Source organism: Ornithodoros turicata, chromosome 1 (assembly GCF_037126465.1).
Source record: "Ornithodoros turicata isolate Travis chromosome 1, ASM3712646v1, whole genome shotgun sequence".
In the NCBI taxonomy this organism is placed as follows: domain Eukaryota; kingdom Metazoa; phylum Arthropoda; class Arachnida; order Ixodida; family Argasidae; genus Ornithodoros; species Ornithodoros turicata.
The window spans coordinates 50,811,253-50,828,489 of record NC_088201.1 but is presented as its reverse complement, the minus strand read 5'-3'; the positions used below and the strand labels follow the sequence as shown (position 1 = coordinate 50,828,489).

The 17,237-nt window shown below is 46.3% G+C and overlaps 1 protein-coding gene across 1 annotated transcript in view; it reads left to right on the top strand.

The window, feature by feature from the left end:
* The window catches only part of LOC135398881 (uncharacterized), a 50,492-nt gene that overhangs the window by 20,963 nt on the left and 12,292 nt on the right, over positions 1–17,237 (top strand). Inside the window, exons 9-13 of the mRNA XM_064630418.1 lie at positions 3,857–4,016; positions 4,742–4,872; positions 9,828–9,948; positions 12,065–12,238; positions 15,942–16,055. Of these exons, the coding sequence (XP_064486488.1) occupies positions 3,857–4,016; positions 4,742–4,872; positions 9,828–9,948; positions 12,065–12,238; positions 15,942–16,055 (700 nt within the window). The remainder of the gene's footprint in view (positions 1–3,856; positions 4,017–4,741; positions 4,873–9,827; positions 9,949–12,064; positions 12,239–15,941; positions 16,056–17,237) is intronic.

Genomic DNA, 17,237 nt, shown 5'->3' with positions numbered 1-17,237 from the left:
GCACTAGCGTAGATGAGCTAGGTGACTAGCGAATTCGCCAAATCAACACCCAGCGAGATAGCGCGTACATTTTTGCGGTACTTGACTTTCATAACTGGCAAATAAGTGAGGTTTTAATCATCTCATGTCAAAATGCGCGTGTATTTGCGTGTACCTTTGAAAACAAGACTATGGCGGTATACGGCAATGACCAATGAGAAATACCTGAGTGTGCACGCGTGAACGTATGTTCCAACTCCAATAAGGAATACGCATTTTCTTTCGTAGAACGTTCTTGCGTATACACAGATCCAAGCTACGCAAAAGCTTCCGAAGCAAGGTTCTCGGCATCGTAATTGACTAACTTGACTTTCTTAGTTGGCGTATATGGGACTCCCCTCCACATTTAAAAGGGGTAGCCTTCAAAGGTAGAAAAATCTTGGGTCTGTGAAAGCAAGAACCATAACGACAGCAATGACCTACCGTCTACATCCACAGTGCCGAGAGCTCCGGAGATGATACAGACCTATAATATTCGATCCAGCCTAGCGTTGAGGCATATTGCACTGATGTATGGCAAGTTCCTTGGCCAGTGACACTTTGTACACATCCATCAAACTTGCAACCCCATCCATCAAATGGATGCAAACATCCATCAAACTAGCACACACACAAGAACACAAGATCGAGCTGAAGACTGGGAGGTGATGGGTTCGAATCCTACCACCGGTGCGCTGTCTGATGTTTTCCCTGGGTTTTCCGACAGACTTTCCACACGAATTACGGCACAGTTCCCCTCGAAGTCGCGAGCGGGCCGCATACCAGCCCCCTGTCTTCTGCTGTTTTCTCTCCATCTGTCCACGTCTGTACGCCGCTCATAGCCACATTTCCTTCGCGGCGTTTGCACGGAATTAAAAAAAATAATGCTCGAAGGATGCGTCATTTCAGCTGAGTTCACGGAACTTTGGCATCGCGTAGTCCCATGGTCGTCGCTCATGTTGCATCCACCCCAGGAATTCCACGACTGCTCAACTTCCCGTTCCAGTGTCAAGGTGTGATACCCAGCGTTTATTCACACGTGAGCCACATATCCAGAAAATGGTCGCGCATCTCTTCGGGAGGCTGTCGCGTCGTCACTTATCAGCACAACATAATCTCGCTGGCTGGAAGTCTGGCCTTATCACTTTCAAAACGAAACCCAAGCAGCAAAGTGTACTGAAAGTCGAGTGCAATAGGGGTGGACGGGTAGGTGGAAGGCCTTGAACAGACTCCTGAAACTAAAGAACATTGATAAGACACATACCGCCCACCCCTATTGCACTCGACTTTCAGTACATTGTGCTGCTTGGGAACAGACTACCGACCACCTTTGACGACGCATTGCGCGGATGCCTGTATCTCACAATGACAAAAGTGCACTTATCAATGCGGAACATGGAAGTCGCTGGAACATGTTTTCGGTTTTGGCTCATTCGCTTAGCAAAATTTGGCGATGGATACATCAAAACACGTACCCGTTTCGGGATTTTTTAATGCGACAGCATTTTTTAGCATACTTTTGTGGCCTGAGTGTCCGCGTCGCGTCGCATTATCTCCACTCGTTTGTTTCTTTATCGCGGCGCCGGTTCAGTAGGAAGATTTAGAAGAATGGGAAGGATTAGAAGATAATTTATTAGATTATATGGTATTTACGATAAGGTTTCCGAAAATATGATACGACAAACACCTAATTCATTTGAAGTGGCTGACATCCTGATCTTGGATTTGACAGTTTCCTTTATATTGTAGTGTAGTTTTCGAGCGCTTCCGATGTGCTAAAACTCCCTAATGTTTCCTGTGTTAGCGCCGCGAAGTAACCACGGGTATGAATGGCATACATTCGTGGACTGATGGATAGAGGACAGGAGGAAGGAGTGGGGGACAGAGGGAGGGGAACTGCGCCGACATTCGTCTGGAAAGTCTGCCGTGAAACCCAGGGAAAACCTTAGACAGCATCGCTGGAATTTGAACCCACCACCTCCCAATCTTCCGATGGCCTCGGCTACCACCAATGACAGACGCTTTTACACACTCACGTCGTCTGGCAACACGAACTCCACGGAGTTACAGCGTAGGCGGTGTGCTGCGAACCATTCGCGCAAGTAGAGTCAGATGCCAGATATGCTGCTGCGGGAGATGCAGACGCGGTAACCGAAAATGAGAAACATAAGCGGGCGGGCGACAAAGCGTGCATTACACTGGGACAGATGTTCAGAAGTGCGCATCAAAAGAGTTCAATGACTTCAACACGAAGTGCACGTGGATGCAGGCGAAACCAGTGTTTCTGCACGAGACCTACGGCAATCTACGGTTGCCGTTGCGCCGCACGCAAATGATGTACGGCCACAGCGCAGGGACGGCCCTGGTACGTAGGCTGCAATGCCATCGCCTTTCCTATTCGTTTGGCAGTGCGCCAAAGAATACAGTAATCTTTTTTTAATATGATGGCTTTAAATATTGGCTTCAATTCTGCCATCTTACAATTTCGTGAAAACATCTGAATCAAAAACCCAAGAAAAGACTTTCAGGTAATGAGTCATTTAGTAGTTACATGCTCTCTTCGAGAGAACATCCGCCTGGTCGTATAAGCGGCCTGCAAAAGTGGCATCTGTGCTGCTTATATAACTTTTTCTGTAAGAAAAACTGCGAGGAATAAAAACAAACACCCTGTAGCTATACAACCGGAAACATCAAAGCAGCGCAGAGCAGGTACAACGCACGCGCGAATGCAGAACACCATCACCCACGTGGTATCCGTTTGTCACTCACCATTCGGGTAGTATGCCATGTAGACAAAATGAAGGCCTGCTCAATGCTTCCGCGCCCTGCTTTGTTACGTAGTCGTGGTGTCGTCTGTTTTAGTCAATCGCTGCAGACGACTTCAAAAATGGGGCTTGTGGCTACGAGTGGCTGCCTGTGCGGCCGATGGCGGCTGGTTTCCATGGCTACGGCCGCTGAATTTTTAATGGCCACGTCACGTCAGTTAGCGATTAAGGGTGAACCGCATGGCACGAAAAACTGTCCGAAAAGTGGCGGAACCGAAATCGGGACCGAACTTTTTTCTGTGCATCACCGCATGCTACCGAAATGCACCCCGAATTTCGGCCGAAGACTTCTGGCCTTGGGGAACATCGCCTTCCAACCATCTAGGTCAATGAGATAATCCCTGTATTCATAGGCGTAGAAGTCGCACACACGGCAACAGTCAAACCCATTCCTACGTAATCGTTCCTATGATTCTCCTTCCGGCTGGATAGCCATTGGATGCTTCTGCGTTTTCGGTTGGCGTCACTTCGCATTTCGGACGAGAAATCTGGCCTGCCAGATCGGGCCGAATTCGGCACGGAATTCTGTTCTCCGAAAAAAGTTCGGTCCCGAATTCGGTTCGGAAAGAATTTGGACGCTTTTCGGGCCATGCGGTTCACGTTTTATAGTCCTTCTGTATTCTAGTTAGCGTTTGTACTGGTCGTACAACTAACAACAGCTCCACGTGTACGCTCGGCACCATATGCCATACTTCCTCCCAACATGCATTTCCCATTATCTAGATGCATTGGCAAGTTCTCTTCATTTGCCTATTGTATCTCCGTTTTCCTCTTCGTTTTGCCTACATGCTCATGTATCCTTACTAAGCAATATACCAGTCGAAAGCCTGTCATGAACTTACTGTACATTTGTAACCGCCGCCTCTTCCCTCTTACTTACTTAGGACGCATACACCACTGGTGGACTGGTGCATCATCATCAAAACAAAGTGTTTTGTTGTAAAGTGAAGTGAAGGAAATACTAGAACAAAAATTTTCATTAACACACTTTTTATGTTTGTGTGGCTTTACAGTTTCTTAGCAGACGTGACGGCTACCTTACGCACTGATTTTGGCAAGCATATTTTCAAGACACACTTTGAAGGCAACATCCGACATCACGGCATACTGAATATAAGAGGCAGCATTGCTCAGCTGGATCACTACCGAGGCGATATACTATCAACTATCAGTGTAAGCCTAAGACGACTACACAATTCTTGGAGAATTTTATAGGTCTGTTTAGCGCTTTGCACTGGACATGTAGACGCTTTTGTCTACATGTCAACGTAGGCGAACAGTTGCCGTCGGACTTCGAAAGGCGCGACCCGTGCAGACGACAGCGCCTTGAAACGCTGGCCCCTGGATTTGAGACAGGAGCTTGGGAAGATCGCCTACGTTGAAATCGCACCTGCAACCCTTCTCAGCTGCACATTCACGTTCGCCTCCGACGGTATTGTATGCATGCTGCAAGCCAGTCTTCAACCCAGTGGCCAACGTTCCGCGGGGCTAGCGTCCCCATAGGCCACGCACCTGCGCGTTACCGTTACGTTTGGCGGTGGCTGTAGATTACTCGACCACGCAACAAATTACAGCATCCGGACAATTGGTCAATGCTGACACATGAGGCTTCTACAATGATATGCGGTCAGCACGATGTACGGTAATGCATCAGGGCAACCGCATCTATCATAACAACTTGGCTGACCCAATGTACCTTTTCGCTGGCTTGGTTCCTAGGTATTATAAGGATTAATCTGAAGGACTGAACATGGGGAACGTAGTCCCTACATACGGAACACAGTTTACGCCAATCCCTTACCTGAGAATGCTACTCAATAGAGAGGATCGTATTATCCTTCCACCTTTAGAATTGTTCACAAAAACGTGACATGTCCATACGTATTTCTGTCATGCAGACGATCAATACATTCCAGCGAGAGCACAGCCAGAGTTGGCCAGTCTCGCACAATTACATCGCCATAGGGGTCGAGCTGACGCTACAGGCCGAACTGCCGAGGCTCCACGGGTATCTCAAGCAACTGGCTGAGTAAGCATTTTCATTTATCGAACGCTTTAACGGCACATAACAGAATTTAAACGGGAACCAAAGCTCAAAAATATTTTTCTCCTTGTTACCTTGACTCCCACACAAAAGGAACGGAATTCATTCATTGAGTTGTTCGTGATTTATGAGTGAAAGAACCCGAATTATACAATTTCCCTCTCCTTCTCAAGAACAGCACAATGTGGAGAGGCCTCGGATTGGTGTCATCAAATGGTCTCCCGCGAATATTGGACAAATCGTTTGAGAAGACCAATAAGAATGCGCTCCACATTGTTGACCATCTTGAGAAGGAGAGGAAGAACGAAAGCGTAACCTGCAGGTTCGTTCGCTCATAAATCACGAAGGGCACAATGGATGAGCCCCGTTCCTTTTGGGTTGATGTCAAGGTAACGGAATCTTTAATTCTGCAGGAAGAAAGATTTGCACTTTAGTGCCACGGTAACTGCATTACAGGGATCAAATATTTACCTTCTTGTGGCTTAGCATTTTGTGGTGCCATACTATTCAGTTGTAATGCAGTGGTTGAAGTGTTAAGACTGAGAGTATTTTCAAACATGTTTAGTGGAGAGCGGATTTTTAGGCACTAACAGAGGGCGCTGTTGACCGAATAGCACGCAGTATGCCAATCATCATCGCAGATGTTATCGCTCTGTTTCTCGATAAGCTGAGAAAGGGGGCGCACACCTTTTTATCTATCAACTTTCCTTCCAATCAGAAGATAAAATGATACGATTCTGAAGGTTGGTTGGCAAAGAACGATTTATGCGACGAAGAGCGCTACCTGTTAGTGCCTAAAATCCTCTATCCAGTGATTAGGTAAGGTAATGTTAAAGGGACCACGAAATGATTTTCGCGAATTCCGAATGCTCTGCCAGAAACGGTTTTTACAATCTCTCACTATCATGAACACATCGACTTTTAACCGTATTTAGAGCACCGGGGGCGCGGCTACCGCGTAAAATTAGCGGGGCGCGGCAGCCGGATACATCCCTTCACCGCGGTCTTATGTCATCAACATCTCATCAACATCCATCCTCTCAGCAAATTGTGGATGGCGGCGAGCACACGCGTGGATCACGTGGGTGCGTGGTTTCGGTTTGGACAAGAAACCACGCTGTCATATATTTGTCGTTGAAATCAGTAGAAATATGGCGAACCACAAACTGTCTGAGATTATGCGACGCACAAAACGTCTGGAAGTCGTTCCGTACACAGCAGCTCCCAAAAGGTCACTAAGAGAGAGATTTTCTGACGAAGACAGGAAAACGATGAGAGGAAGACGTGCTCCGCTAACCATGCCGACAATCAACAGCTACTTTACACTTCCGGTAGGCTTCAGTGATGATGATTAAATACGATCTTAGCTCCAGGTCAAATTAAAACATATTTCATGACCAAGTTTGCAAGCTTGTTCGCAAAAGATCGTCCGCCAATTGGCAATATCAGCTGTGTTTGACGTCAGGGAACAGTAACGGCAGCATTTTCATTATTGTTTCCTTTTTCGTTTCTGGGACATTTTCGTTTCCATTATTCGTTTCCGGTACCAGCCAGTCAATTTCGTTTCCGTTACTGTTTGCGGTAATGAGATGGTTGACGGGGAGCTGTGAACGTAGATCACGTTCAACCCTGTAGGTACTGCGCTAACGTCATGATAATTGTTAAAGCACCCAATGTGATAACACTTCCTACTACTTTCGTTGTATGTATATACACTTGCCCGAAACGCGAAAGCATGGCGGCCTGACCACAGGGCACATGAGCGTCAATGTCTCTGTCCCTGTCCCAATGTCCCTGTTGCTCTTGCTTTTAATGTCTTGCAATGCACACTGTGTGTTTCTGCTTATTTGCACAATTGAGTAATCTGTTCCCTGGCACATCTAAGCCTAGAGGCACTGTGCAGGAAAGTACAGAGGTGAACAGACAGCCTGAGGAGGCTTGCAGGACTACAGCATGACGTTCAGAAGGCATAGGTCGCCACTATATACCATGACCTTCAGAATGCGTTTTGGTGGTACCTACCGAACGCCCACCTTCCATTCCATCTGGGAGATGCGCGAAAGTTGTGACTGCTAATGCGCATGCGCCAGTCTACTTCGAAGACGTGCGCAACACCAAGGTCATAGAATAAGATGATTGTAAAAAAAGAAGAAGAAAAGTTTGCACAGAGCAGGATCGCCGTCCTGGTCAGGGGCCTGCAAATAATAAATGTGCCCTGATGCTACACGTAATGTTTGTCTGGTATAGTATGGCGACATGCTGCACGTGCCGCAGGGAGGACTGCGAATAATTTTGATCACCTGGGGTTCCTTTGACGTGCGCCGGCAGCCTTCGACACACGGTGCTCGGAGCAATGTTTACGTCCCTCACATTGTTACCGTCCTCGGCAGGGTTTGAACCCGCGACCTTGAGCTCAGCAGGCCAAGACGTTACAGACTGAGCTACCGAGGAGGGCCAGGGGCCTGCTTGGGCCCTTCCAGTCCTTTTGATGTTGGACATGTGCATCTAGCCAGAGGGGGTGGGGGCTCGTCTTGGGTGACGCCGCACAAAGTGGACCTCTGCCACCTTCTATCTGAATGAGTCTCTGGGGAGCAGCGATGACTGAGGTTCCCGAATGGCACGTGCCTGATGATCACATGCTTGCTTTTGCGATGTTCTCAGTTCGCACACTGTACTCGTATTCAGATTACTGTGCAAGGTATTGACAACTACATTTACAAACTTATGAAAGAAAAGCAAGAAGAATGTGCCCATGTGCTGAAGGCAGAGGTGGGCACCTTCACGAGGGCGTGCGAGGGTGAAGGTTTCCTCACCTCACCCTCACCTCACGATATTTGAGGTGAGGTGAGGTGAGGGCCAGTTTTTCTGGTGATGTTTGAGGTGAGGAAAATCTTCAAACAAATTTTTGAGGTGAGGTGAGGTGAGGCAAATTTTCAAACATTTTGAGGTGAGGTGAGGTGAGGAAAATCTTCTTTTAAAATTGTTGAGGTGAGGTGAGGTGAGGAAAATTTTCAATTTTTCTAGGTGAGGTGAGGAAAATTTAAAAAAAAATGAGGTGAGGTGACGAAAACATTATGAACGCGCACTTTATGAAAACTTTTTCCGCGCGTACACGGGATATATTTCCTTCTTTTTGCAGCTTGCGTCTCTCACCTGGGCGGGGACTCTCCTCCTCTCTCACTGGTGATACGTGCAACTTTTACGCGTATAACAATCGTTCCACGAAGAGTTTTCTGTGATTGATTAGGCCAAATCTGCCAGCTAAAAAAACGTTACATTGACTAAGCAATTTCACGAGTTCATTGGCAGTCACTCAAAGCCAACGCGACTTTACTGATGAAGATTCTTCAATCTCTGCGAACGTCACATCGAATACACATATAGCTTGAAAAAATTGAGGTGAGGTGAGGAAAAGTCTCAAAAACTCCTTTGAGGTGAGGTGAGGAAAATTTTCAAACCATTTTTTGAGGTAAGGTGAGGTGAGGAAAAATTTTCAAAAAATTTTTTAGGTGAGGTGAGGAAAATTTTTCAAAAATTTTTGAGGTGAGGTGAGGTGAGGAAAATTTTTCTCCCAGAAAATTGAGGTGAGGGCAAGGCTCGTGAGGACAAACGCCCACCTCTGGCTGAAGGTGCACTAGTGTGACACTTTGTACTTGTTCGGTGTCACTTCCCCTTTTATATATACAGCCATCGGGCGCGTTAGGTCGGTGCTCCGGGAACGTTCTCTCTTTTACGGAATCACTTACCACCTACCAAGCGACCTTCGGTGCGCGTTCCCGGGTGCGCCCTGCGCGCCCCTTGTCTCATGCCTGGGAAAAGCAGCACCACTTCTGGCCCGTGACGCATGTTCCGGTGTGCGCGCGATTCGGCGTGCTTGATTGGTGGTTTCAATTCTCCCCCTTCACCATGTTTACAGAATGCAGTCGACAGAAGAAAGCTCGATATGTGGAGCACGTCCGCAGCACTTGGCTTCTGGAAAGCCTCACAAACATCGTTAAGTGGAGACACCAAGAGTACGTTCTCCTGAGAACTCGGGGAAAGGATGGACGCATAATTAATGCGTTCATCACCCGAATTCAATATCGAATATCGTTACCGTTCCCGGTAATAGTGCTGCATGATATGTGTTTCTGTTTCCGACACCGTTACCATTACTGTTCCCAGTTTGACGTTGTAAATTAAGCTGGACAGAACAAAGGTCCTACAAGCAGGGTCGCAATGCAAGGTCCGTGCTGGGTGGCTGTCAGCAGTCAAACTGAGGCACGCCCGTTTATTCGTCGTCCTTTTTAGGCCTTTGCCAGAGAGGGCGCTACAACGTCACGACCAGTTTGCCTCGCAGCCAGGTCGTAGCAGCCACCATTCTCGGGCCTGGTTAATAGCGAGTATTTTAGCTGTTTTAACGATTTTCAACTTCATATTTCACAGGGTGAATGTTTTCGCATGGAGGAACAAATTGAAAATGATTGTAGGCTTGTCAAATATATTTTCATGGTCCCTGTAATGAAATGTTATCCCCAGTTTGCTGTTTGCATGATTCTTGCAGCTGAACGTCGTGCAGCCCACTATCACCCCTGCAAACCCTTGCAGTCAGTTTAGAAAACACACAAGTGAAATATCACATATCCATTCCTTTTCTGCCCATGCCGTGGTGTCTGCGAGAAGGCACCGCTTGCAGCAGTGCCCCCTCAGCATACTTCCTCATGCATCACACTCAAGGACATGGTCCTATGTGCTGCCAGGATTTTTTCCAGGGGGGCAGGACAGAATGTTTGTGGGGGGAGGGAGTGTTTTGCGGTACGAGAAAAAGGAGTCCATAGTTTGTGATTGTGTTGCAACGGCAATGTTTACTTCCTGAAACCAGTAGGGGGGGCAACTGCCCTCCTTGGCCCTCGTGACTGTGTGCAGCATAATCAATCTCTCAACCTGTTTTCTGTTTTAAGGAGCCCAGCAAATATTCTGGTGGCGTGTACACACGTCTCGAGTTGGAATAGCTGGGAAACTAGAGGGACAGCTGGTGCCACAATGTGGAAGAATTCTAGGGATATCGATCAACCTGACATTGTGAGTAGAGCAAGTGTCCCAGAGAATCGACCTAAGCATAACCTATTTACTTGTGATTGCATAACATGATACTAATGTGGAGTGACATGTATTCATACTGTATACTATACACTGTAGATAGCTTGATAAGAAGAAAGATTTTCGTAAACCAAACGCGAATCACGAACAAAGCTAATCCCTAGCATTGCCAGTCATACAGGACAAGACCAGGAGGTTGCTACCAAACACTATTGATATGATACGGAAGAAAAGTGCTATTGCTTTAATATCGCAGTCAGTCCACCATGGTTTGATGGTGACCCCACACGTCGAAACGGCAGTCAAGGGGCTGCACCCCCGTGACAATGGCACAGCGAAGAACACCCATGTAATTTTCCATGAATATCTTCTAGGCCATTGTAGAGCGGAGTGATTATTAATGGCGTTAGCGGAGTGTCAGTAGTAGGGCGAGATTCGCTATAACAACCACCTTCTTCTAATCCAATAGAAGCCTATTCTAATCCAATTCTAAGCCAAAATCCAGTTCTAATCCAACACAATCCAGTTCTAATCTAACACAAGCCCATTCTAAGCCATCTGATTGTTCACCATTAGCTCCGCCCACGTTGATTGGCCCATGCTAAGCTTACTGATCGTTGATTGGTTGACCAGAGCTCCGTTCGTTTATGCTAATTAGTTGGCATGGCTCCGCCCACTGCACACTGATTGGTGCATGCTAAGCCTGCTGATTGCTGACCATATCTCTGCCACTTTATGCTGATTAGCCGGATTCACCCATGCTTCACGCTGATTGGTCCATTCTAAGCCTACCGGTCACTCTCCACATTTTCCAGACATCTAAGCCCTTAGATTGGTCGAGCCCTGGCGTGAACCAATCACCGTGAAGGGGCGGAGCCAAACCAGCTCATTAGCATAAACGGGTGGAGCTACGCTCGACCAATCAGCGATCAGTAGGCTTAGCATGGGCCAATCAACGTGAAGTGGGTGGAGCTAAAGCCGACCAACCAGATGGCTTGGAATTGGCTTGTGTTGGATTAGAACTGGATCTTGGCTTAGACTTGGATTAGAATAGGCTTCTATTGATTACAAAAAGGTGGTTCTTATAGCGGATAATGCCCTACTACTAGTGTCAAAGTGGAAGAACCTATATGTATGTGTGTCTGTGCATGTGTGTGGTGTGTATGTTGTGTGTATGAGATTGTGAAGCCTAACCGAGGCAGAGGTATAAGTGAAAGGGGAGGTCAGAGGGTAAATGTAAATGATATGAAATTCAAGTAGTTGAAGGTAATAAGAGGTACGAGTAATTTGTAAGTAAGGTATGAGTAATAATTAAAGCAAGTAGGTTGAGTTTAAAGGTAATGAATGTATATGTAATTAAGAGAACGATTAAATCAAATTAAACATTACCTCAGGTAACCTGCAGTTACCTTAGAGAGTTAAAGTTCAAGGGTGATTGAAAGTAACAGATGCTAATTAAAGGTTAATTAACTGGACTTACATATAGTAATTGAAAGTGTCAAACCAGAAGTAGTATACACTGGAGGTGGACAACTGGAGGTTAGGTTAGACGGGAAGTGGACAACCGGATGTCGAGTTTGACTGGAAGTGGATACTGTTAGTCAAGTATAGACAGGAAGTGAGCAACAGGTTGTCGGGTGTAGACCAGAATCGGATACCTGGAAGTCAAGTATAGAGCGGAAGAGGCGCTTAATGCTAACGCATTTCTCTCACATTTACCACTAAATAGCCACTCAGCCACTATGTACTCAGCAAGAACAGTTTATCGGAATAATAAGACATGACATTAGTAAATAGGAAACGAAATCGTATAGCTCTATATTCATCTGTTAAAGAAATCCAAGCCACTCAAGTATTTGTTTGTTTGTTTATATGTTTATTTGTTTAGTGGTACACAAAATATCAAGAACACACTTGAGATAAGAGACCGTGAGGGGAAACCCAGTAGGCTAAATGCTGCATTGGTAAGAGTAAAATTGCATCATCTAACAAAATACTCACGACTCCCATTGGGTAAGCTGCAGAGCTTGTCCTTTTTCTATTTTGATTTCTGCTATACACGAATTAGACCAATACACCAAGGACATTTGTCTTTCAGTCATCGACCTTAGGTGAACTGGTGACTGTCTTATCTCCGACATACACTTTAATGGTGTCTTTCGTCATGGGAGTGACTTCTTTCGAGCTGCCGGATAGCTGGGGCAACGTCACCAGCAGAGACAGCACTAGCCTGGAAAAGCCAACCAATTCTTCTGTTGTGGGATATGCAGAGGTGAGTCAACAGCCTCCCAACTTTAGCTTTCAGTTAATTAGTAAGTTTTAGTATATCGTATTGAAGGAGTTTGCCAACAGGTAGCCCAGGAACACAACCTTTACTGAATAGTCCCGAAGTACAACTGTGACAGATGACCAACGTGGTTGAACAGTAGATCAAGAACCACACAAACAACAGCTCGCGGCGCGTGCTGCGGCTGTCCAACAGTCTCAGCGCGTAGATGCTCCGAATACACAACACAACACGTACGTTATTGCCTTTGCGTACGTAAGAGATACTGTCGCTGATTCTGCGCACGAGAGATGCACGCATTGAGCAGAACCACCATGCTGTCTCTTACGTACGCAAAGGCGATAGCGTACGATGCGTAATTGTATGATGCATTAAAACTCTCTATTTGATAACGATGTATTCACAGGCAACTTAGCAGCGAGCAAGAAAAAAAAGTGCAGACTCGTGGAACCGCATGACGCCTATTTCAGCACGAAACACGCGCCGTAGTACGTTTGGCGCAAATTTTCACGGGGAGAACCGGTTTCTAGCGTGTGCTCGGGCGCGTCACACATCCTCTTGGTATTTCACGCGGACGGCAGCGTGGCAATCATAGCGCGGCATGCGTATCCATTTTCGGTTCCGCAAACCATGCAAACTAGTATGACGCCGTATCCACATTTGCATCGCTGACATGGCAGGCCTCTCAAAAACGCTTGTGATACTTTCACATAACGAAAGGTAGAGGAAAGGTCTTCGCTGGTCCTCGCTGAAGACGGTCATGTGGGAAGAAATTCGCAACACCACTTTGTTTTTGATAGCGACGCCATGTGTGCACTTACTGAACCAGCGTTTGATCTTTGTCTTGCTTTCTAATTTGCTAATCGCTTCCCACAGCGAAATCCCTTCCCTGTTCCTTTTTTACTGTGTTTTACTATGTCTTGCATTAGTGCATATTGAACATCTACTGGCCTCGCTGCGTGATTCTTTTCTCTCGGCGAGCAGCCCGATTCACGACGTGCACTTCACTTCATTCATGCAGTTTGGTCCACGTGTTTTCGCCGGTGCGTTTTACACGCTGACAGTTCTACGGCCTGAAATACGCCCCATGCGGTTCGCCAGAAGAAGAAATCGGGCGATAAGTCGATTCGATTTCGAGAGTCTGCGTTCTTTGAAATGTTAGTTTCCCCAGATGCCTGTTTAATACCACAAAAAAAAATACAAATGCTGTATCACTGTACCATTGCGTCCACTGGCACGCGTGCAACTCACTTAGGCATCGTTCACACAGGACAACTTTTTCCAGCAACTATGAGCAATTTTTGAGTTGCTGGCAGTCGGCCGACACCGGCAACCTCCAATAACTCTAGTTGTTCGGAATTGCTCCCCGACCGAAAACTTGAGAAGTTGCTCGTGCACCGGCCAAACAGCGAGGGGAGCATTGCCACGTGACTCCCGACGGCGTGATGTGATTTTGTTCTTGGGTTCATGGGTCCAAATCCTGCAGGTGCAGGTGAGAAATAATTTTTTTACTAACATCACACAGACATATGAATTACCATTTTTGAAGATAATGATGATCTTTGAGATGCAAAAAAAACAGACTAAGATTTCATACACAGCAACTAAAGGAAAAACACGATCAGTTGGATTCGAACCCACATTCTCCGGTTGGTATAACGTTGCTTGCTACGTGTGAACGCGTTCTCAAGATTGCTCATAAGATGTTGGTTCGAGTTGCTGGAAAACATTGCCCCGTGTGAACGCAGCATTAGATTGCTTGATTTGCAGGCAACTTATGTGTAACAACGGCCCCTTGTGTAATGACCTTACCAACAGCCGCTTGAAGGTTTTCTTAGTAATGGGGCCCTATTCTCGTCAAAGTAATCGACCTCGATTACTTTGTGTCTCGCCTGTGATTGGTCGTTACGCGAAGAAGGCGTGAAGAACAGAGGTGTATGCCATGCGGCCTCAACCAATAGTCGAGCCCTTGATCCTGCAACCTTCGCGCTTTATCGGAGTGCCCATATCACAGCGAGGCTGCCCTTCCGCGTAGTCTCGCCGGAAGCGGAAGATTGTAGGTTGTATGGTGAAAGAGAAATTTGTGCCGACGTGCGATATGTGCGCGTAGAATGCATAGCCTACGCGCACGCCACGCCAACGTGGCGTGCCTGCCAACAACGTGACGAAATGTGCAATGTTTTGCAATCCATGACATGAAGGTTATTCCACAGTGAACGGAATATCACCACATCACATTAATTGTAATACACGTTTACACCTATGCGCCACGCTTTTCCCTCCTTTTCCCCGTGTCGTTTATTTCAGTATAGCACATAGCGCCCCCATGTTGTAGGAAAGCGCGACCTTCGTACTGTTCATGCACTAGAGACACCGGTGGATGACGGTAGAGTCTAACGATGGCTAGTGATACCGGCTAGGGATAAATAAGGGGAGCCTATGGGCGGAACTTGTTCTGGTAGCTCTGCCCAACAGTTCGTGACGTAAAGTAATCGAGCTCGATTACTTTTGACGAGCATAGCTCCCATGATAATAATGATACAAAGCTTCCGTGAAGTCAAGGACAAGTGATGAAAAAACCTCCCATGGCGACAAGACACACTCCTCAGAGTGTCGAAGACCTTCTGCTGGGTGGTCGTTGACCCCTGCCTTAAACTAAAGCTTGTGTGAGGATTGATGTTTTAGATAACTCCTGTCAATGCTCCACAGAAAATAACCCGGATGAGCTACGTCTGGAGAAGGAGCAGGTAGATTCCACGCGAGATTCTGTGATGGGCAATGATGTCCCCCAGAAACTTGGTTGATGAAGAAGTTGTATGTGCAGTTGCACCGTCCTCCTGGAACTTGGCTTCTCGAATTTCATGTTCACAGCGGTGAACTGGGAACTAAGAAACTGTGCCCAGACATCTACTGTATGAACAACAGCAATGCTGTATATGTTACACCACTGCACAGGATATAACATTGTGCACAACATCTAGCATAAGTAGATTACATTAACTAAAATTAGACTGGAAATGCTTTCGGAGTTTCCAAGTTTCGAGTTCCAGATATCGTCTCAGCACACTGTTCAAAGAGGGGTTAAATCGTGTTCAATACCCACAATAAGAAAACTTGACGTAAAGACAATGTGCTGCCATGGATTTCAAGACAGTTATAGACATAAGACACGTTGCACGGCACAGGCCTCATGAACAGGCTCTTGCACATTTATCAAATTTAGAACATCGGGAGCGGAATTGTATATTCACAAGACATGATAGCGTACCTGCTGGCCCTAAATCGTTATTCAACATATTTTGTTGAATATATATTTGGTTATTCCTCCGAATACAAATAATACGCATCAGAAAGGTGCCAGTTTGGTACAGATGATCAACAGACCTGGTGCATGCATTAAACGTCGCTAATCGCTAGGTACATGGTCCGGGCACTGTACAGTGACTACAAAAAGAGGAGGGGAGGGGACAAATTATCAGTAGTATAGTAGGGCGCGGTAGGATGAATTTTAAACTTCCTCATGTTTTGTGGTGTCCACATGTTCCTCAAAAAGTAATTGCGAGCGATATTGAACCCTCGAACTACTTACCCCAGTGGCTTACGTGTTCCTGTGTGTTGAGAAGTAACATAAGTGCTGTTATTCAGTGCAGTGACGGTCAGCCACAGTAAACCTAAAATTCATTTGTAGGTCTGTGAGCTTCCGCAAATTCAAATAGTGCAGCCTGAGGAATTTGCCATCGTCGGAAAGAAAGACCGTCATCAGCAATTCATATTCGACAGCACGGAAACAATATTAACAAAGGTGAGAAGCAAACGTCAACGTCAAGCACCGTTATCTATTGAAACAGTCCAATTTCTCTTTAGATCCAGTACTGCATTGTTTGATTTAATTGATCTACACATAAATACTGTTTCTCTTTACACTTTAAACACAGAGGTGGTGAGGGTAACGATGTCCCGAAATTACACAGTCTTTCAAAAACGTATTGTTCTCCCTGCTGATTTGTTGATAATATGACGCATACGCTTTTTTATAACACTCTGCATTTATAATAACGGCTATGGAAGGGTGTACGCCAGTAGTATAGTTTAATACTTATAAGAACCGTTATGTACAATGACATCTTTTTTCTAATCCAAGATGGCCTATTCTAATCCAATTCTAAGCCAAAATCCCAGCGCTCTGATTGGCCGTCCCCAGTCTAAGCCTACCAATTGCCCTCGCTGGCCCGTTCGAAGTCCACTGGCCCCAGATGGCACAGCTCTTTACTGGCTCCACCCACTTCATGCTGATTGGTCCATTCTAAGCCTACAGACTTCTAAGCCGAACCACGCTAAGCCTACTGATTGGGCCTTCACACCGAGTGGTTCATTCTAAGCCTACCGATGGCTGGCCCCTATTGGTCCACGCTACTTACCTTGTGGCGCACCTCTTTACTGGCTCCACCCACTTCATGCTGATTGGTCCTACTGATCCAGACTTCTAAGCTGGTCCACGCTGAGCCTACTGATTGGCCCTTCACACTGTTTGGTCCATTCTAAGCCTACCGATGGCTTGCCCTGATTGGTCCACGCTAAGCCTACTGAACAGTGACCGGCTAGACTGTCGCTGCTGGTCCTACTGTCGCTCCTAGAGCATGCGTTGGTTCAGCTGCATCAGAGAGATCGTTAGTCTATAATTCTATCTAGTCATCTCTTGCGCTCATTGGTCACTCAGCTCCCTCGGCAAACACCAACTGCTATTGGTTCATCTAACTACAAGTGGTTGTGCTCATTGGCCCATCTGACTACAAGCCTCTCATTGGTCACTTATGTCTAGAGCTCCCTAACTTGTTCACAATGAAACTTTTTCACATGCTCTGATGGTGCCGAAGAAGGTTCCCTACATATACAATAGATGGCGCCGGTTGTATACCCTCTTTGCAAAGCTGGACAGCTGCGACAAGTGTGAAAAAAAAAATTATTTCATTTGTGACTCATTTCT